The sequence below is a fragment of the Amborella trichopoda genome, chromosome 13, assembly GCF_054954075.1.
Source record: "Amborella trichopoda isolate Santa Cruz 75 chromosome 13, AtrichopodaSantaCruz75HAP2 v2.0, whole genome shotgun sequence".
In the NCBI taxonomy this organism is placed as follows: Eukaryota; Viridiplantae; Streptophyta; class Magnoliopsida; order Amborellales; family Amborellaceae; genus Amborella; species Amborella trichopoda.
Window position 1 is genome coordinate 5,192,139 of NC_142348.1, and position 22,205 is coordinate 5,214,343.

The window sequence follows — 22,205 nt, forward strand, 5'->3', positions numbered from 1 at the left end:
TCTTTTGTTTTTTCTTTTTAATAGTTTAGTAGGGATGGAACTTAAAACATCATATTGTACCATGTTAACCTAGCCCAAGGGGAATTTCAAACCAGAATAACTCTTAATCTTCTATTTTATCATAACTTGAAAGGCTTTAAAGTTGGTTCCAATTAATTGTAGGTTACAAGTCGTGCGGTCTTGGTGGACTGCCGTATAAGCACATTTGAACTGGTAATTAATTGAAGGGCAACATGTGAAGGAAAGGCCTTTTTGTTAGGGATTATATATTATGAAACCATTTAATTTGGAACAAGAAAATCACCGTTACTTTTTGCTGTGGTGTAATTCAATAGATGACAGCATGTCAGAACATTTGAAAAAAAATTTGTATCTAAACGATGATACGCCCTCAACGATCCGATTTCAAATTTAATAGTCAATTACAATTGTGGCTTTCTTGTATAAAAGGTAAAAGAAGCGACTACCATTACGGCATGCCCTCAAGGGCTACCATCTAAGTTGGATGGTTCAATCACTACCATCCAACTAAGTTGGACGAGACGGTAGTCGTTAGGTGGCTCAAGTTTATATGTAGGCATATGTCGATGCATATATATATTTTTTTTGTTAATAGGAGAGAGAAAGAGACTGGGAATTAGCTCAAGTGCAACATGTGGAAGATAGGCGTTTGTTTTTTTTTTTAATAGGAGAGAGAGAGAGTTTTTCTTTTATTGGTGAGATAACATAGAGTTATCAAGAGACCGGGAATTAGCTGAAGTGCAACCTGTGGAAGAGAGGCGCTTGTTTTTTTTTAATAGGAGAGAGAGTTCCTCTTTTATTGGTGAGATAACGTAGAGTTATCAATATTGGATCGAGACTTGTGGTCCAACCAATCGAACTGCCTACATGTGCCTTGGCTAGTTTGAGACAAAATAAATAAATGCCCAGTCAAAACTAATATTTGATTGATTTTGATCGGTATGACAAGCGAGTTTGGATTGATTCGACTAACAAATAAAATTCAAAACATTTTTTTCTAAGATATTACATATACTTTTATTCATATCTATCAATCTTTTTAAAAGTTGGTCAAACTAGCAGTCAAATCGATATTGACGGGACGAAACACCTTATTGGTTCGATAGCTAGTCCAATCTTAATAACACTGAGCTGAATGTAATATTTAGTAAGGACCTACAAGCAGTGTTATTATGATCTAACTCATCATTAAACATGAGAGGGATCTGGTTCCGTCAAAATCGGTCTAAATATTAATTTGATCAGATTTTAAAACATTTAAAAAATATAAAAATAATTAAAAATTATGTTTTATCTACAAAAGTGATGCCCACTTTGTTTGGCCTATCAAATTGTCAAAACCAGTCAAAACCAATAGGTAAGCTTATCCGAAAAAACATAATAAGATAATAAGATAAAGTATGTAAATTAATTTGGAGTGTAATCATCATCATCATTATCATTTTTTTAATTTTTTTTTTTTAAAATTATTTGATATCGGCTACACGTACTCCAATCCGCTACTTAAAATCTATGAAGGGTCTATCTGGAGTGTGATATTATAAAAGAATATTTTGATGGTCGTTTGAATGAGCGTAGGTAAATTAGTTTGGAGTTTGATACAGGGTGTTGTTTCTTTTCGAGCCATAGGCTCCATGTGTGGATATGATTCTTTCGACCTTTCGTGTGGCCCATCATTCTCTCTCTCTCTCTCTTTCACTACCATTTGCTACGATCAATGGACTTCAGAATGCTTGCCCTCCCTCCATTTGCATCTCTCTCTCTCCTCTGCTTTTCTCTCTCTACTCTCTCTCCTCATCACTTAAACAACGGGTAACCATCTCGGACTTTCAAGCCCTAGTTTTATTCTTCTCATGTCACCTGCTAATTTTCTATTCCTTCTCTGTGTTTAAATAATGAAGTCGTAAGAGTTGCTGAATTAGTGACTCAATTGTTTGATTACCGTTTCCAAGTTCCTTTCTTATTGCCTCTCTGAAGAAATTGTGCATTGGGATTAGGGTTTCTACTGAAGAATTGCTTGTAACTGTGTTTGCTATTTTATTTTTCTCCGTGGTTAGTGTTTCTAAGTTTGTAACTTTGCTTGTTATTACCTTTTGAGTTTTCTTAGCTGATGAATTTGCTTATTGAGTTTTCTTAGCTGATGAATTTACTTTTGAGTTTTCTTAACTGATGAATTTTCTGTGATCAGAATACTCATTATGAATTTTTATCATGGGCCATTTCCTAAATTTTCAGGATAATAGACTAATGATTAATTTATATGTGAGCATTTGTAAGTTGGTTGATTAGTGTATTTCGTAAGAATTACCTACTGTAGAATCTATGATTGCATAAAGTATCGGTAGTAACTCTTTGTTGTTTTAGGGTTCTTTTCAATTACTGTCGGAATTTGCTAGCTTAGGGCATTTTCTTTAATTTGAGGTAGGTTGTCTGATAGACTTGCAAAATAAACGGTTAGATTTATTTGATGACATCAATCTAAATTTAACTTCTAATTTGTTATGGATGTATTGTTTACGAACTAGTGTTGCACGAACATGTGTCTATGAGTGTCGAAGTTGTCTAGTACACCAGCCTAAAAACACAATATAGCTAGACATCCATACAATACCTTTTATAAATAAAAATACTGTATTTTTTTATAATAAATTATATAGTTTCCATTATTATAACACCAACTAAATGGATGGAGAGACCGTAGAACGAACAAGATAAGCTCATAATAAGCTGAGATTGAGCCCCCCATGTGCTCATATTTAAATTTTTAATGTTTTTATATCCACAGGGTCCCCAAGTGTCAAGATTTTGATACACGATGCTGTGCTACATGTCGCAGTAACACTGTTGCTTACCCTAAAATCTAAAGAATAAGTAAAAACTTGAGGCATGACATGCTTTGAAGAATTGAAGTTCAGGCAATTGAATATCCATTGGTTATTAAATCTGAATTATGAAAGGAACCATGAACCAAGGGGCACTAATGTTTGTAATCATATTGTAAGTTACATTAGTTTTATACTATAATGATTAATGGCAATCTTCACAAATTGCTTTTTAATTGCTGTTAATTGCTATGATGTCATTAATTTTCTGATTCTCAATATCATTTGCTGATTCTCAAATATTGACATTATACACAAATCAGGGGATTCATATCTATAAAAAAATAGAGGATTCACCATCAGCAACAGAATGGCACTTGACATCTGTGTATAGACTTGGAAATGTGCTACATATCTAGCATATCACGATAGTTATAGATGAGAGCTTCCCTTTATGAAACGGACATTGTCTTATGGAGATAACAATAGCATGATCCTGATTGTATGTGAACTTATGTCTCATTGCTCTAAGAAATGTGGCGAACTGCCATTATATTCATGAGAAGCTATGATTTGTTGTTATTTCTAAATCCCATTTTTTTGTTAAACCCTAGTTTGTAGATTCACTTACCAAGGGAATGACCAAAGACATGCTTTGTTTCTAGTAAGCATATTTCCAATGGTAGACCTCACGTGGTTAGTTTGAATCATCATCATCATCATCAGAGCCTTATCCCAACTATTTGAGATCAGCTACACAAATCATGTTTTGCCATTCTGCTCTATTAAAGGCGATACCCTCAGTAAGATCATAAGTCTCCATATCTTTTCTCACTGCTTCCATCCATATCCTTTTGGGCCTTCCCTTTGTCCTTTAAGAGTCTACCACTTGAACCAAATCGTACCTCCTGACCGGTGCTGTATTGGGTCTGCACTACACATGACCAACCCATATTGTCACGCATTGGAACCACTCCTAAGTTCCCTTGAATGTATTCATTCCTAGTTCTATCCTTTCTTATCTTGCTACTCATCCATCAACATTCTCATCTCAGCTACACTCATCATATTGGCGTATTGTTTCTTAACCGCCCAACATTCCATTTCATAAAACAAAGCTGTTCTTACAACTATCCTATAGAACTTCTCTTTCAGCTTCATAGGTAATGCGGTGATCACATAAAACTTCAGTTGCACAGCTCCACTTCGCTTACCCAGCTCTAATTCTATGTGCGACATCTCTTCAGTCTCTCTATTTTCCTGGATTATTTATCCAAGATATTGAAAATATTCTTTTTTAGGTATTTGTTGGCCATCAATATTCGCTCTTCTTTGTTTCTATCGTTGTTATTGCTAAACTTGCATTCAATATATTTTACCTTATTCCAGCTAATTTTAAAACCTTTAAATTTTATAGCATCCCTCCAAAGTGATGCCACTTCTAATCGCGTCGATCCAAACTATCATTCACAAACAACATAGACCATGGTACCTCATCTTGTGGATGTCTAGTTAACTCGTCCATAACTAAAACAAAGAGATATTAGCTCAACGCTAACTCTGATCTATGTTTGTTGTCACTGAAAACTCACTTGTTTCTTCACAAGTTTCCGTACACTATTTAGTGCTCCCATATCTCTCACCATATCGATATAGCATCTAGAGACTATTTTTTTTCCCAACATCCACCAAATTAAATCTCTAGGTAACCTATCATAGGCTTTCTCTAAATCAATAAAGACCATGTAGATATCTTTTCCCTTCTCCGTGAACTTCTTAATTAGTTGCCTAAGTAGGAAAAGGGCATCAATTGTTGGCTTCCTTGCCATAAAACTGAATTGATTATCTGATACGCTTGTTTTATACCTTAGTCGTTGCTCAATCACTCTTCCACAACTTTATAGTATGGCTCATAAGTTTAGTCCCTCGATAGTGTGCACAATTATGTATCTCTCTTTTGTTCTTGTAAATAGCTACCACAATACTTTTCCTCCTTTTGTCTGACATTTGCTTTGATCTCAACACCTTGTTGAACAGCTAGGTCTGCGAGCATATGCCAACCTCCCCCATGCACTTCTAAATCTCTTTTGGGATACCAACTGGTCTAAAGCCTTTCCTTATCTTCAACCTCCCCAAAGATTCTTTCATTTCAGATATCCTAATCCTGCAAAGATTCAGGATTCATAGAAAGTTGCGGCAAAGTTTTACACAAGCTGCCCACCAAACACAACCCTACTCCTTTACCTAGGCTTCGGAACAGGTAAAGTACCGAAATGTGTATCTTCTAATGTTTATTATGCATGAGGTTTGCAATCATTGGTTTAGTAAACAGGTGTATCGCTGCCATCTTTCCTTGTGTAACTGGTTGAGGATGGTGGTTTAGATGTTTTAGAGGGAGGATGGGGGCCATTTGAGCTATAGAAAGATATGTGGGTACTCCTTTGGTTAATAACTAAATGCATTGAATATTCGCTATCATATTTGATTGTGTGATGAGGAAGGAAAGCATCAGTAGCAAGTCGCATGGTTAAAGAAATTTGGGATATCTGTAACTCTCTTACTGATTATATTATTCATACTGATTATATTATTCAAGTGTAACCACCAAGGACAGTTGGCTCCTGTGGGTGATATAGGTTAGTACCTGGTGAGATATTCCACATTGACATTAGAAGTCTTATGAGCTATGATTGGGGTATACTTTCTTTTATTACTCTTTGCAGATTGATTGGGTCATTTGTTGGTTAGAATAAATTTGTGTTTGAATACCTATGGTATATATCATTGCAAGGGCTGGGAAGTAGATATTAATGATCCTTGAGAATAGGGATGGCAATGGGTCAGGTTCTCGAATCCAACTTGGGTCCAAAACTTGGACCCGAACCCAACCCGGCTTGGGTCCGGGTCGAGAGCCAAATAAAAATATTTTAAAAAAGTATTCACAATATATATTTCAAATATACACACACATCATACATAAACAGGCAAATTTATCAAAACTATAGTTGTTGGAAACGTCTGTGATTCCAAATCGTTTCTGGAACAAGGTTTGGAGCTAGTCTACGGAATACAAGAAGTGAGAACAAGGGCAAGCTCCCTTTATCTTCTTTCCTTGAATTATAAAATTAGTACATGACATAGTAATTCTTCTTTGTTAAATGTAGTTTTGAGTCTTTTGACTTTTGAAAATTGAGTTATTCGATTTTTAGTTAATTTCTCTGATATTTAATGATCAATTTAACCTAAATCACCACACAGGGCACTTCGCTCATATCCTTATTATCTTCTTATTTTACTTAAAGAAAAGCATTGTTATCCTCTTATTCGACTTGAAGAAATGACGGCGCTGATCATATATTAAACATTATTACATTAGTAGTTTAGCACCCACACCGTTTACCAAACATTATTAAATTTATTCTTGGTGAGAGTTCTTAAAAAGTAACATGGAATGAGGATGGAAATTAGTAAATAAGAAAATAAAAAAGTTAACATATTACTTATGTTTTAAATTTTGATTGTATTGCTGTGTGCAACAACTTCAAATTCTCTCACGCTCATACATATCGCGCTCACTCATGATTGAGCACACATCGAAGGGTTCCTGCTTTCCCTATGCTCACATATTACTCATATTTTAAATTTTGATTTTATTGCCGTGTGCAACAACTTCAAATTCTCTCACGCTCTCATACATGTCGTGCTCACTTATGATTGAGCACACATCGAAGGGTTTCTGCTCTCCTTATGCTCACATTGCTTCCTGACAACGTGGATTCGTAATTCTTTAATACTTTGAATCAATGTTTAGCATAAGTAGAATTGTATTGTTGTGTAGCAAGGAATCACGATGTCTTCGATATAGAAACTTGACTCCAATCAACATGGATTCGCAATTCCAAAATTTTTGGAATCAACGTTTCTCACAAGCAGAATCGCATTCTTGTGTAGCTAAGAATCATAAAGTCGTTGACATGGAATCTTGATTCCGGCAATCCAGGAATCGAGATTCCTAAACTAGGTGGAATCGCGTTCTGCAAAAAATGGAAACGTGATTCCTTTCTTTTAAAATCGACTTTCGCCGGATGAAATGCTGAATCGAGATTTCAAAACGGAATCGCTACCCTCATAGGCGATTCGAGTAACTATAATCAAAACATTATATATTCCAAAAAATATTTGTATATCATATATGTATGTATATTTATATATAATAAAATAAATATATATGTATATGTATGTATGTATGTATAAAAGTATTTGTGTGTGTGCATATACATATGTTTGGGTCGGGTTCGAAATCAAGTCGACTTGGACCCGGACCCGGACCCGACCCAGACCCGACACAAGTCCAAGGTTTGGATCTGGACTCAACCCACTAGGTCCAAAGCTTGGACCCGGATGGGGTCGACCTGTCGTATAATCGGATTGCCACCCCTACTTGATCAGGTGATTCTAGGATGCATCACACTAATGACAAACTTAGAATTTACTAATATGAAACTTTTAAAAAGAAAATGCCCTTACAAATATAAAAATTAATGCAATAACTTGTTTGAAAATTTTGAAAAGGCCATATTTATAATTTGAACTTACTTTTAAAATTCAATCATTATTCTAAAAGTCAAAAGGATCTTTTAAAATTCGAAAATGAGTTTGGAGTGATTCTAAAAGGGCAAAAATATCCTTCCTAAATTGCATGAATTATTTATAGCCAAAAGTCATTTTTGAATAAATAAGGCCATTTTGTGGTCAAAAGTGTTGCAGTATTAAATTTTAAATTCACCATTAGTATGGTGTATCGTAAAATAACCTATGTATTTACGATGGGAATGATCTCACGTCGCCGTGCCATTGAAAAATAATGAAACCACTCCTTAAAAACCATGTTTGTGGCATTTGTTTGACCACAAATTTTGTACACACAATCCTTTCATCCCAATAATCAATTTCTAAACAAATAAAATTCAATTTTCCCCCTAGATATGGTCAAATAAGCGCCTCCAACAATGAATCTGGACCATCCATTTGGTAAATTTCAAGATCGAGGCCTTTACGAATTCAGAATCAATTTTTTCTATTGTAACATTGCTAATGTAATGATAATCTGAGAATTGTGATGAGAAAAAATATCCTTCTAGGCTTGGATCTAAGCATCTCACTAAAATGGACTGTCTATTTTAACTGGGCTAAAAAAAAGTTTTCTAAGGTATGTTTTTAAATTTTGCTTTTTTGTGATTGTTCATGGTATATTTAAAAATTGGGGTCAAACAAATACCCTTAAACACGTGGGTTAACAAGCATAAATCGTGGTGTAAATGTGAAATATTCAGGCTAAGTTAACAATGATCTTGATTGAGAGTTTTTTTTTTTCCCTCTGTGTGTCTGTTACAGATTACACTGTTTATGCCATTCACTTTTTCTCATGCTAGATTTAAAATTTGGAGGTCATTTAACTATCTAGTAGATAAAGATTTGTTTGCTTATTGAATGTGCTGAAAGCTGCACTAGAGCTTGAGGTGTGCCCTACTCGGAAATTATCTCATGTAGGAAATTCAGGATTGAAACTTGGAACAAGTCTATACCAGGGTGTAGATGTGAAAGATTGAAAGTTAAATGAGTGCTGATGAGGTTAAGATCATAGCATGCACCATGTCATGCCCCACTATAAATACAAGTAAAACTAACTACCTTTCATTGTTCTTGGACATTATTTCATAAATGTATTCCGTCTGTAATTAATCTTTGTTGTGGAGAAGTTCTCTTTTCTTGTGGAGAAATTCTCTTTTGGATATTGATGGAACTAATTATACCAGTGAGATGGTTTCAACTACTTACTCTGCAACTTCTGATTATTTCAGGATACATGCCTCAAAAGTTCAAATGCCTAAAACTATACTAGGGCTGTCGAGCTCCGTTTTCCTCCGTGTCGTTTTTTTTTTTTTTTCTTTTTGTGGTTATTGCAATTTGGCGTCTCACTGTATCAGTAGCATATGGCTATCACGACATGCAAGATTTTTGGTGGAATAATGGCAACTGATGTAGTGAATTATGCTGATCCTCGTGGGACTTTGCGTTCTGTCTCCAAATTCTCCCATCATAATGGACTACACCTTGTGAGCCAGAGGATTGTGTTTGGGAAATCTAAGAAGGGAGAACTTATTGGACACAACGTCAGCTTGTTTTGTGGGGACATTTGGGGCATTCAAAGAAATTCCTGCAAACCTGTGGCCCCCTTGGAACATACCATGCCATGTCTCTCTTCAAGAACACAAAATACTGAAACCCAAGAGTTCTGTAGAGACCCTGAAGATTGCCAAGATCTATCTAGGTACGAAGTATTTTGATGGCTTGTGAGTTTCATGTCAAGTGCTTTGCCTTTGTTTTACTCTAGCAAGATAGGAATTGTAATTAAATGGAATGGATGCTTTTTGAGCAATGTATCATTTTAGCAGACAAGAAAAAAGAAAATATGAGTTGCAATCACAATGTATGTCACATTTATTTACAGCAATGTTTGAAAACTTGGATCAATGACTAGGATCGGCTGTCTAGAAAACCGTTTTGGATCAAGGGATCAGCGGTCCAGATCGGCAAGATCCGGCATTAAAAAAATTCAAAAAATAACTGAAATTTCTTAAAAATATTTTATGTTTTAAAAAAAATAGTGGTATTGCATTATAGTTTTTCATTATTTTACTGAAAATACATAAATGCCAAGAACCTGTCTCATACCTGAGTGTTTGATATCCATTACATTCATTTCATAGTCAAAATGAGGTTTAAAATGCAACTCATTACAATAAAATGTATCTCTCCAACTCGAATATTTATAGTGGTAAAAAAAAGGAAGCGTACAATTGCTTTTGACCTTTTGATTTAATAGAGAGAAAAAAAGCTATGACCCTCACCAAGACCTATCGTGGTTTTTTTATTTTATTCTTTTCTGAATAATATTGTACTTTATGATGTTATGAATAAAATGGTAGTAATGTTCATCAAAAAGAAACTATAGGCTCTTACCATTTGCTTGTAAAATATAACATTCTGATGTTCATAAAGATAACATATTTCTATCATCCTATTTTTAAATTAGCAAGATGAGATCAATACTTGTAAATGTAAAAATGGATATCCGAATTTCAAATCAATAAAATCCTCTTAAGTAGGTCTCCTGCTGGACAGAGCTAGTGCATAGTATGATCCTGCAAGTGCACTCTATGCCCGCCCAAATTTTAAGTAGTTTTCATCTTATGTACACTGTTTTTTCCTTTTTACAGCCTTCATTGTATCTCCCACTTTGGGTTGAATTGGTCAATTTTTGGGTAGAATTTCTGGCAACTAAAATTGGCAAAATTGAAAGGAAAATGAACAAATTTTGAAAGGCATCATCAAAAGAAAACTACTAATATGGCCACTTGAGCCTTTGTACTCTTAAATGTATGGCTCTGATGAAAGGCCTTGTGGCTTCCTAGCTGTTCAGCTTCTGTGCATTGCACGCTGACAATCACTTGGATTTTTCTTGTAAATAAAAAATAAGTGGCAAAGACTAGAGAGAAAAGGAGAAAGAAGAATTAGTTCCACATCGGGAACATAGAGGGTGTCATTCCACTATAAAAAAGGTTACCATTCTCTTGAACAAAAGCATAGAGTAAGGCGGACATAAGCATGAGCATGGGGTGAGACCAGCTAATAAAATAAAATAAAATAATTTGAAAAGTAGAAATGTGAAAACTTGAAATTTTCAAATGAAAAAGTAAAAAAAAATGTGGGAATTGGGCTGGTCAATCCGGTTCATTGATAAAACCAGCCAGTTCCATGACTGAACTGACCAGTTTTGTCAAAGAACCAAACATTTCTATCTAGAACATGCTGGTTCCCGATATATGGGGGATCCGGATTGGTCCCACTAATTCCCGATCAAGATCGAACGATTATGATCCGGATCAAAGTTTTTTAAATCCCTGGTTTTTAACTATCACACATTGATTTTCCTTGTCATTCATTGGCCCAAGTATTGAGGAAACAAAAAGAAATTTTCTTTGTGTTGTAGCCGGTTAATTGGTCTATGATTGCGCCATGAACCTCTAGAACTTAGTGTTATGTTTCTATGACCTGATACGGAAATTTTCTATAATAATCAAGAAATGGAATGTTATTTTCTTGCTGACAAATTTTGCCTTTTGGTACTCTTCCATCAATGATGATGATTTTCAGTTTTTCAGTGGGTAAAACAATTTAATCATTTGTGATGTTATGTCACATTTCAGTAATTGACCTCTTTATGTGACAGTGCTCAATTTTGTGGTCGGGATGTTGAAGATTTACTCAATTCTCGAATTAGTGAGCAGCCACAGTCACGGGAAAACAATTCTTCTTATTCAAGTCAAGGTCTAGCAGAAGCTTGCAAGTATGTCTATAATGATGCAAAATTTGTTAATGAAAGGGCGCGTAATGGCATCATCTTGCTCTCACGGTAACAATTATGTCCCTGATATTAATCTTTTTTATTCCCCTAGTAATTTAGTTTCTTGCTTGCTGAAAGAGCATATCTTATCTCTCAGTGTTCTATTAAGTTCTTATGCCACTTAAATGGTTTATCATTGTATTCCCGTTATGGATAAGCTATTGTGTATCCATCATTTGTTTAGAGCATCACCTTTATATCAATGTTCAATACTTGTTGAGTTGACCCGGGACTCACTTGAGTTGATTTAGCACGGTAGCATGGCAAGTCTCGGTGAGTTTCACCAAACTTGGCCAAATCTCACCATTATACCTTGAAGTTTAGTCAAACTCAGACGATTATTTACATGACTTGGCTTGGATCACAGTATCACACTGACTCTCGAGCTGAGTTTGGCTTTTTAAAAGCATTGATTTTATTATATTTATGTCCTGTGCTGTGATCAACTTGATTGTACCTGAAATAAGGCTCAGGAAATATCCTAATTTGAGATTTATATATAATTGATATGCCTATTCAACTAATTAATCAATGTGTCTCTTTTTTATCTTCGTTTCAGTGGCATTATGAGATTGGACAATCGTGCACGTCAGGATGTTGCAATTCTTGGCTCCAAATTCTTGAAGTTGGATGGTGAATTATGTGAACATATATCTCCTTAACTTGGATATTGATTTTTCAACACCATGAAGCTAGTACTGCTAGAATATTTGGTTGCATTTGCCATCTATGATACAGTTTCTTCCAAATAATGACCTCGAAGTTGTCAATGACGTGGTACTCTACAGCTCGGGCAAGAGAGGACACCGAGAAAATTGACAATGATGTTAAGAGAAAAGCTGCTCATCTGCATCACATAGCTAAGGTAATTTGCATTCTCCTGCCAGCTGTCCTTTTTTTCTTTTTTTACTGTTGTGTTTACCTTTGATTAGATTAGCTTGTTCTTAGGTGATGCTATAGCCTCATTCTTCTTGCAATTTACCTGCACCCTTTTCCATATCAGATTCTGAAAGACAAAGCTCAGTCGAAACTAAAGACAGTGGCAGACAAGCATTGGAGTGATGGGGCATTAAATGTAACTCTTCTTCCCGCATAGTTATTTCTGTTTTTTTTTTGGGGGTTGTTCAAATTGAACTTGAGGTGTCATAGTATCTTCCCTTCCATTGTTTAATGCATCATGCTACTGATGATATCTCTGTAAATTTCCTATCTATCTTCTTTTTTTGTTCTGTTAAGAACGAGTATATTCAATTGTAAACTTACTCATGAAAGTTCAAAACTCAAACTACGCAAAGAAAGAGCACTAGAAGAGCATAATTATTGGACAAGGGCCAATAGCCTCATCCATTCTCCTTTAGCTTTATTAGTTTATGATATGGTAGTAGGAGCAGATATGAAGATTTGGATGTGCAACAGTGAATATTTTTTCGTCAATATTCTGTTATAGTAGGAAAACGTTTATATAAGTGTGAGGCTCAAAGCAATCCAATTAGGGCGCACCTCAAAAATTTCACTAGAAGAGGTTGTTTGTGCCCACATATCCTCAAATTGATCACATCTCAACCTCAAGATGCATGGACATGGAAAAAAAAAATAGATTTCAAGTTTTGGAAATAGTGCATCCTTGTAATGCATTTTTGGACCGTCAATTTTCAAGTTTTTATAGATCTACTCGATCTACACTATTTTTTAATGCTTTAAATTTTGTAATTAGAGATGAAAATATATTTGAAGGCTATCACAAAGATTTCCAGTATTGAAACCACATTTCTCGACACTATTTGAAGGTGCGCTTTACTTTGATTGTTTAGACCCTCGATCCTATACAAGCCGCACCCTTTATAGTATGTTGTGCCTCATGGGTGGTTCTGTTTGCCTCTTTCCTTCCCAAGAACCTAGAGTCATGCATCTTTGTTGAGTGATGATGGCATTATTATTGTTGATTACTCGCAATTCGCAAAGGAACGGATCTACCTATTCAAAACAGATCTACCCATTCGAAATATATTTATCTTGTGCCAAGATGAGGCAGAATAGCTCGACATTGATGTTTCATTGTGGGTGCACGCTACATTTAGTTATATGTTTTTCACCTACTTGGCATATCACTGGTGACCCATCCTTCAGTTGAGATCATTATGGTTATTGCTGGTTTTACTTGCCTTTTCCCCCAAGACCCAGAGTACTATGGTAGTTGTGTATTGAGGCTAATATATGTTTATGAGCCAAGAATGGAACAACTGGTATCTTGTAGGGGACAGGGAGGTAGGCGAGTTTCAGGTAGAGGATGGAGATATGGTGACTTTCTCACCTATTGTCTGGCTTGAGTTCTTGGGAGTTAGGATAGTTATATTCTGCATGATTGGAAGCTAGTAGCATTACTTAGACCACCTGTTTCCGTTTTGAGAGAACTTTGGGCCACACTGATACAAGGAAAGATCAAGTTAAATTTTGATGGTAGCTCAGGAGTGTATCAGCCAAGCAGGAATAGGGGCATTGTCTTGGGGGTTGACTATGCCCTTGCATAAATCTATGATATTTGTAATTGAAAAAACAACATTTCTTTAGTATGTGTTAAGGGGAACCAATGTAGAAGTTGATGTCCTTGCTTCTGATAAGGTGCTCTGAGACTCTTTATTAGTTGTGGAGGGATGCAGGTAGTGGCAGTTGGTCATTGAGAGGTCAACCTGACATTTTTTCGCCCCCTTTCCGTTTTCTTTTACTCTTCCAATATTGATAAAACTTTATTGGTTATCACTAAAGCAATAACTTATCTCCTTTCTCGTGGCCCTCTTCCTCGGAAGAGTGGTCAACTTGCTTTCATGCCTCTGAACATGGTGCTTTGAAAGTCTTAGTGCTATCTTCTAACTGATCCTTGGACTGAACAAAGAATAGTGGGAATATCCCTCGGAGCAATTTTTTCCTGAATTCACTGTAGTCCTAGATTTCATTGCGCACACATAGAAAAACATTGCCATTCCCCATGGGCTAATAGTTCTCTGCACCCATTCATTCTCCTGTGCTAATAATCATGGGATCTGTCATGATGCCTCATCTCACACATATATGCTACATAATTTAGCGACTCAGATTGTCCTTGTGTCAAAGCTTGTTTGGGCTTCTCTTCCACTATGAAGCTTACAGAGCATTAAAACTATGTCTTCACCAGTCCATCAAAATATCAGATGATTGATGACGGGCTATGGGATTCTGCATATATCTCAGTTTAACCTCTTATATCCTTGAAGAGCTAGCATAGTAGTAGAATCTTGAGCTAATTTTTCAAATTTTCTACTTTTACCAAGTTCATATGCCTTCAAGTTTTTCCTGATCTTTATCTTACTTACAGCATGGCTACTCACTACAACTAGACGAGTAAATTGGATTGCTTCTAACCTGAATTTTTCATCAGCGATGAGTTAGGAATCATGAATGGTTTTATTAAACTTCCCCATATGTCCACAGAACAAGGTGCCGATTTATTCATTGTAACTATGAACTAAAGGGTATTCTCATGTTTCAATTACTCTTTTGTTACTTTATAGTATTTATCCTGGAATGGATGCTTAGTCCTCCAACATCTATATTGCACTTTCCCATAATGTTCTGGTTGCAGGTTATGTCTTGCCTTGATGTTTTATTTTTTTGGATGCTTCCTTGGTAATGTGTTTTTTCATAGTTCAAAACAGGGTTTTAAAAAAGCCAATCCGGATCGAAATCACCTGATCCGGATTGGGAATTGGTGGGATCGGTCTGGTTCCAACCATGTATTGGGAACCAGCCAATCCGGCCCCACCTTTTATTTCTATTAACTTTTCATATTTTTTTTTTTTCTCTTTTTTTTTTTTTATTGGCCGATTCACTCGGTCGGATCGTTGATCTATACCAATTTTCTGGACGGGCAATCTGGGTCACCAATCTGTTTTTTTAAACATCGGTTCAAAATATGCATTTGTATTTTATTCATCAGGTACGAGCATATGATGTTATTCCAATGTCTGAATTTGAAATTGAACATTTTCGTGTATGAAGGATGACTTGCGGCGAGCAGATTTCTGTGTTAAAAGGCGTGCCATGGAAGATGCGTTCATATCTTTGGAGGTACAAAGTCTTCTTATGCATACCATGTTTAACTGTCAATTATGAAAGTTCATCTACAATAGCTCTCTGTACATGAGAGCATTTGAAGTATCACTATCAGGATGACCTTAGTTTCTTTTGTGATATGGATCTTGATTTTCATTGTGAATCACGACAATATAATTGTGTTATATGTGTTCCTAAACTCTATGAATAAGAGAAGAAACTTGTTATTTTGACCAATGCATGCAGTTTTTGAACGTAGATTAAGTTAGGGGGTTTCTGCTTGTTCAAATTTCTATGTTCCATAACGGGAAGATTTCAAAGCTGTGCACTTACTTCTGTACACATATGGATCTTATAACCATTAAACGAATATACTGCTATTTTACGTTTGTTGTGTTTTTATGCAGTTTGTCAAGAACATCCATGATATGATGGTTGGCAAAATGTACCAAATGTAAGTTCCTATAATTTGAAACTGTGATCGAAACCTGTGGATCATCTATATTTGCACATAAGTGTTCTGGTATTACTGCCATATTAAGTAAACAATTTTCTTTTACTCCCAGGAGAAAAGGGCCCCCACTTGCTGATAATATGATGGGAGCCATCTCACTTGAAAAGAATGGGGAGGCTCTTAATCTCTTCCCTGGAGAAGTTTCAACTGACCGAATAACAGCTATACAGGTTTTACTATGGGGCTTAGTTACATGTGTGAAAAATTTTGCTTGCCACGTCAAGCAATATTTTAGGAAAAAATACAATTCTCATTAAGAAATTTCTTTATATTTATCACACTCCATACAGGATATATATTGGAGTATGGCATCTGCCTTGTCTGAAGCTGATGGATTTGACTACACTGATCCTGATGAGGTGTTATGCTTGTGGTTTCACATATTTTATGCCATTGCTTTTCTGTAATGCCTGTTTGATTTATTATTTTCTTTTGTATTCCGGGTTATCATGGTAGCAGTTGGAACTATTAGTTTCTACTCTTATAGATCTCGAGGCCATGGATGGAAAACATTGCGCCTCACTTTTGGCAGAGTGTTCAAGCTCTCCTGATGTTGGTACAAGGTATGATTCTTATTGAATTCCTTGCTGAAATTGTTTATTTGTTAGGTATTCAACTGGAGGCCATGCTGTAGTTTTACCATTTATGAATCATCACAGTTCATTTACTTTTAATTAAAAAGATAATTTTTGTTCTTTTATCTATCTTTATATATTATCATGTAAATAGTCTCATCTATACAAAATCATAATGTAAATACTCACAAAATCATAATGTAAATACTTTTACACTAAGGGGCCGTTTGGGTACGTGAAAATCTATTACGTGACAATAGATTACAAGGAAATATAACATTTACACTGTTTGGGTACACGTTAATAGTAAGGAAATGGAAAGACTAGACTTATGTGAGATTACCCGAGATTTCCCCAAAAATCACGAAATAAGGAAATGGAAAGATCAGATCTTACGTGAGATTACCCGAGATCTCTCCAAAAATCACGAAATCCATTAGGCACAGTGAAAGGGAAAATCTATTACAAGGTTGATGGATAATATATTTTTGGAAATCTTCGCATGCGTCTCTTTGCCCTATCCCTGTTTAAAAAAACATTCCCTCTTTCAGTGTCTCTTTACCCTATCCCCGCTTAAAAAACATTGTCCTCTCTCAAGTATACGATACGATGTATTGTATAATTATTAAAGTAAGTAGAAAGTTGAAAGTGAAAGTAGGGGATATGAAAAGTATTGTATAATTATTAAAGTAGTAAGTGAAAGTAGGGGATATGAAAAGGGAAATCTAAATTGATTTGAACAGGTGTACGAGGACAATTTTCTACTGCAATCATAATAAACAAATTTTTACATCCCTCGCCATCAGCTGTCGTATAAAAACAAAAATAATAAAAATAATAATTGGTAATCGATAAGAAATTACACAACACAATCATAATAAAAAATTTCACACAACTTAATCCTCATAAGAGATTAGTAAAAACTCAATTGAAATAAGATACCTCTTTAGTCTCCTCCAATGCTTCAAAATTTTCTACTGCAATTACCAAACCTTCTAGTATACTAATCAAACTTCTTCCCATTTTTTAATTTGTACCGTAAAGATTTTGATTTTGGTATCATAAATTTATTGCTTATTTGAAATTATATATAGAAAGACATTTGAAAGACTTCTATAAAAGATAAATAAAAATAAGACTTATCACAATAAAATCATGTTATTCCAATCATATATATTATTCCAATGACTTATCATATTGAAACCAAAGTCTAATCATGTTAGCCAAACATAGCCATCTTTTTCATATTTGGATGGTAATGCATTTCGCATATTTCTTCCAGACATAGCTAAACAGTAGCAATGTATTTCCCAAATTGCATTTAAATACTACCCAAATAGTGACAATCCATTTGCAGGTAATGTATTATGCAGTAATGTATTACGCCCGTAATATATTTCACAGACAATATATTTCCAGGTATCCAAACCCAAAAGCAGAGGATTATGATTCATTATAAAAGAAAGAAAAAATCGAGTGAAAGAGAGAAGGAACAAAATAATATGATTTTGATAAACACTGTGTTGATGGTGGTTGGATTTGATTTTTCTGAATTAAACTTTCCCTCTTTGCAAATGCAGAGGGATTCTTAGGGTGTAGAGGACAAAAACATTGTCTATTTCTCTCTCACATGGTTCTAAATTATGGGACACTTTCAGTATGGTAATTTCAGTACAATACATATCAGAGAGAGAGAGAGGCAGAGGGAGAGAGAGTTTTCAACGTTTGAAGTTCCTTCAATTGCTCTTTCGTAGGCAAGCTTTGGCCAATGCTCTAGCATCTGCACCATCCATGTGGATTCTAGGGAATGCAGGCATGGGAGCTCTACAGGTAAATAATGAATCTGGAATGCGAACCTCATCTCAAATATCCAGGGTTTTCCTATTCTAACATGCTTTTTTATCAGAGACTAGCAGAAGATAGCAATCCAGCTGTTGCAGCAGCTGCAACCAAAGCCATCAATGAACTCAAAAAGCAATGGAAACTCGATGAAGGTGACAGTTGGAAATTCACACTGAATCAGAAGTTGAGAGAGTTTAATAACATAGAAGAAGATGATAGGGAAGTGGACACACCTTAGGCATTAAAATAATATTTGTAAATATTTAAAATGAGTTTTAATTACTGGTTTTAACTACTCATGATGTTTTCGCTCTCCTGGTTTAAAAAGATTTGACACGCCTTGTTCACATAGTTGTTTGTGAATTGTGTGGTTTACTGCGAATACCAAATAGTCTTTCGTAATGTGGGTGCGCACGTGCTCAACGGACTGCATCGAACTCGATATACTCATTCAAGTCGCTAATGAAGCAAACCATGTTGTCTTGCATCTTTAAGATAAACCTTCAATAAGATTATCCCATGAACCCTCTCATCCATCACTGAAATTTTATGTCACCATGGTTTGTGGGATAGTTTCAAGTTTTATACCCTCATAGAAATTAGGTCTCTTGACAATGAAAATTACTGGAAACCATTTTTTCTTTGAATACCAAGCATTTCAAAAATATCAAAATCTAGCGAATTGCATTTTTTTTTTCTATGGACATGCGTTAGCTCACATAAAACTTGTTGATTTTCAAAAGCATCCAAAATTATGGAAAGTTTACCCGTTGAAATCCTCAACATTAACTCTGAAAGTTTTTGGGAAGCCTTTAACCTTTGTAAAAATATATTAGAATACGACGACTGGACGTTGGAATTTCAATGCTCTTCTCACCGAGTGGTCTTTGTGAAAGCACCAAAGGAATCAGGCACTTGAGTGGTTAGTAGTTGACTACCAATGTTACATCTCATGTTCAATTCTTATTGTTGAACCATATAATCAAGTCATTTTAATATATATTTTTTATTGTGTGTACACTTTGTAGACAAACTGGCATTAGAAGCAAAACTCAGCGACCAAATGCAATCAAACAAAATGCAAACCATGCTTGGTGAAAACACTCTACACTTGCTCGCTCCCTTGAGAAAAATAGCTATAGGAGGGTTTTTTTGGCAATCTGATCCACTTCAGAATAGGTAGATGAGTATTTTTTTGATGATTATTTTCAAAAGAAAAAGATAGATTTTAAGTTCGAAAAATTATAAATAACCCTCAAAATGAGACTTTTTAGAAAACCTACCCCCAACAAAAAGATTTTTTTTAAGTAACTTTTACCACAAATTAAACTTTTCTAGTTAATACCTCTCAAGTCAAAAAAATCATTTTTTTTTTTGCGAAATTGCACATAGTACTGGATCGCCCCCATTTTGTGTTGGCCCACATGCCTAAAGTGCCGGACCGCCTCCATTTTGTGCTGAACAGCATGTCTAAAGTGTCGGACTGCCCCTATTTTGTGCCGGACCACATGCTTTCCAAAAGGAAAGTGCTGGACCGTCCCCCATTTTATGCTTGACCGTATGCTTTCCAAATGGTATTTTGGTCTTCATTGTACCTTTTTTATGACTTGGGGGTGTTTACTAGAAAAGTTAAATTTGAGATAAAAAGTGAGGACAAAATTTTGATTAAGGGTAAGTTGCATGGAAAGTCTTGGGGGTTATTTGTAATTTTGCCTTTTAAGTTCTAAACACTTAGATTTAAGCATCCAAAGGTTGGGAAGACTTTGTTCCAGTTGTTTTTCCTATGAGAAAAAACATTTCGTAGAAAATAGGTTTTTGTTTGGATAGAATTTGGATGCAACAATACAAATACGTTCCTATTGTTTGGATCAAATTTTTTAAAACCCTTGGTCGGGATTAAGGATTGCCAATCCAGACCAAGAATTGGTTCAAACCAACCCAGTTCATTTTTTGGAACCCGGATCGTTCCGTTTAACTTGGAGTTTCTTAGGGAACCGGATGAACCAAAGCAACTAGATCGCCTATTTCCCGCATTTTTTTTTTTTTTTTTAACTTTTTAAAAAGAAATTATTTTAATAGACCAATTTTCACATTTAAAGCGATTCCCCAATTTTGGAGGGTCGGTTCACTCTGCAAATCCGGGTCCAAACACTGGTTTGGATCGTCAGGAACAAACATTTCTCATAGAAATCGTTTATGTGAATACAATATATATACAATAACAAAGAATCAAATTGCTTTCCTAGTATCGACGGATTTGCTTCCCCAATCTCCCCTAAATTTCTATTTCCTCGTGATGCTGCCGATAAGTATTAATTATACTAGAGAGGTGTATATATATGAAAACGTTTATATAAGGTTGCAACTTTAAAATGTAGAATTAAATGTGCACCTCAAAAATCCATCATAAAAGGTTGTTTTGATGTTGGAAAACCCTCTAATTGATCATCTCGACATTTAGATGTATGAATATGAAAAGAAAAATAATTTCGAGTCTGAAAAATAGTGTATATTATAACGCATTATCTGGACCGTCCATTTATAGGAGCAACTTAATTGGATTATTTAAGGTTGCAACTTTATTGAAACCACATGCACACACAATGGTCTCATGTCATCGTGTCATTGATATATGATGAAACCACACTTCTAGATAATCATTTTCATAACATTTTTTTTTCCCTAAATTTTGCACACTAACAATCTCTCCATCCCTATAATTAACTTCAAAAAAACAAAATCAGTGCCCCTCAATAATAAACTAGACCATACATTTGGTGAATTTCATGATCTAGGCCTTTACAAATTCAAAATCATTTTTTTCTTTTTCATTTATTAATTTAATGATAATAAAGCTATTTAAAAAATTTAGAAAAAAAAAATTTCGTTTGAAGTCCTGGATCTAAGAATCTCACTAAAATGAATGGCCTATATTAATTAGGCTAAAAAAAAGCTTTCTGTGGTATGCTTTCGAATTTAGATTTTTTGTGATTGCACATTAAAATGCAAATAGTATATATTTAAAAATTGGTCAAAAAATAGAAGTGTATATAATAAGACTATTTACTTTTGGTACAAGGAGATCAAAACGATTTATAACCATTTGTTGTGAAAATTGACAGCTTGGATGTGTCACAAAGCTTAAAAACAATTTTTTTGAAGTTTAAGCTTAGTTAATGGAATAAATGCTGCCCAATTTCACATCTAATGGTCAAGAAAGTAAATTATCTCATTGTATATTTTTCCAAAAAAAATACCCCTTTCATAGTTTGAGACAGAGAGTACTTGTGCCTTACTACTTCGTTAGGGGTGGCAATGGACACAAACCCAACCTGGGACCGGCCGGGTTTACCCGACACGGGTGAGCGTTTGGGTCCACCATTTGGACCTGGCATGTCAGATCTGGGTCGAAAACACGGATTTAAATGCTTTCGAGTTTGGGTCTAGGTCCAAGTCCGGGTCCAGTTGGACCCGACCCGTACCCGTAGACTTTTGGAGGCTAACAACGGGCTAGAGGCCCATTTTAATGAAAAATTCGTTCCCCTCAATGAAAGACTTTTTCATGAAAGTTGTTTTTTTAACTTGCGGCGAGAAAAAACAATATCTGCTTTAAACCCGGAAATAGAGAATCCAATTTCTAGATAAGAATCGTTCCGGCCCAATTTTGGATCCAAGCGGCAGAAACGATCAATCTTTCTGCAAAAGGTTTTCCCAAATATCCATTAGAGTAAGACATCATTTTCCCAAGCAATTTTCCTTTCCTCTTTGTTTTCTAAAGTTGAGTAGGTTACAAATCATGACATTCATTTGGAATTGGACATAGTTTTGGTAATTTAGCCGACTCACTTATTACCGTGCCATCCCTTGTCGATCTAACA

General features: G+C 35.2%; 1 protein-coding gene across 50 annotated transcripts; it reads left to right on the forward strand.

Annotated features, from left to right (window-relative positions):
- The first annotated feature begins 1,595 nt into the window (after positions 1-1,595).
- On the forward strand, positions 1,596-18,674 carry LOC18428766 (senescence-associated family protein). Of its 50 annotated transcripts, none has more exons than XR_016048102.1 (15): positions 1,596-1,833; positions 4,881-5,103; positions 8,705-9,174; positions 11,137-11,319; positions 11,870-11,943; positions 12,099-12,175; positions 12,314-12,385; positions 15,343-15,411; positions 15,804-15,850; positions 15,963-16,080; positions 16,201-16,269; positions 16,367-16,473; positions 18,066-18,147; positions 18,240-18,315; positions 18,392-18,674. XR_016048102.1 is itself a non-coding variant. In XM_088856456.1 (15 exons), exons 3-15 carry the CDS (start codon positions 8,837-8,839, stop codon positions 18,563-18,565), a joined length of 1,455 nt encoding a protein of 484 aa, XP_088712582.1. In that variant the 5' UTR covers positions 1,596-1,833; positions 4,881-5,103; positions 8,705-8,836; the 3' UTR covers positions 18,566-18,674. The 50 variants fall into 50 exon arrangements, 26 of the variants coding, with proteins under 26 accessions (XP_088712582.1, XP_088712584.1, XP_088712590.1 ...); XR_016048105.1 differs by having other exon boundaries at positions 16,370-16,473; XM_088856456.1 differs by having other exon boundaries at positions 16,398-16,473.
- The last annotated feature ends 3,531 nt before the right edge of the window (positions 18,675-22,205 follow it).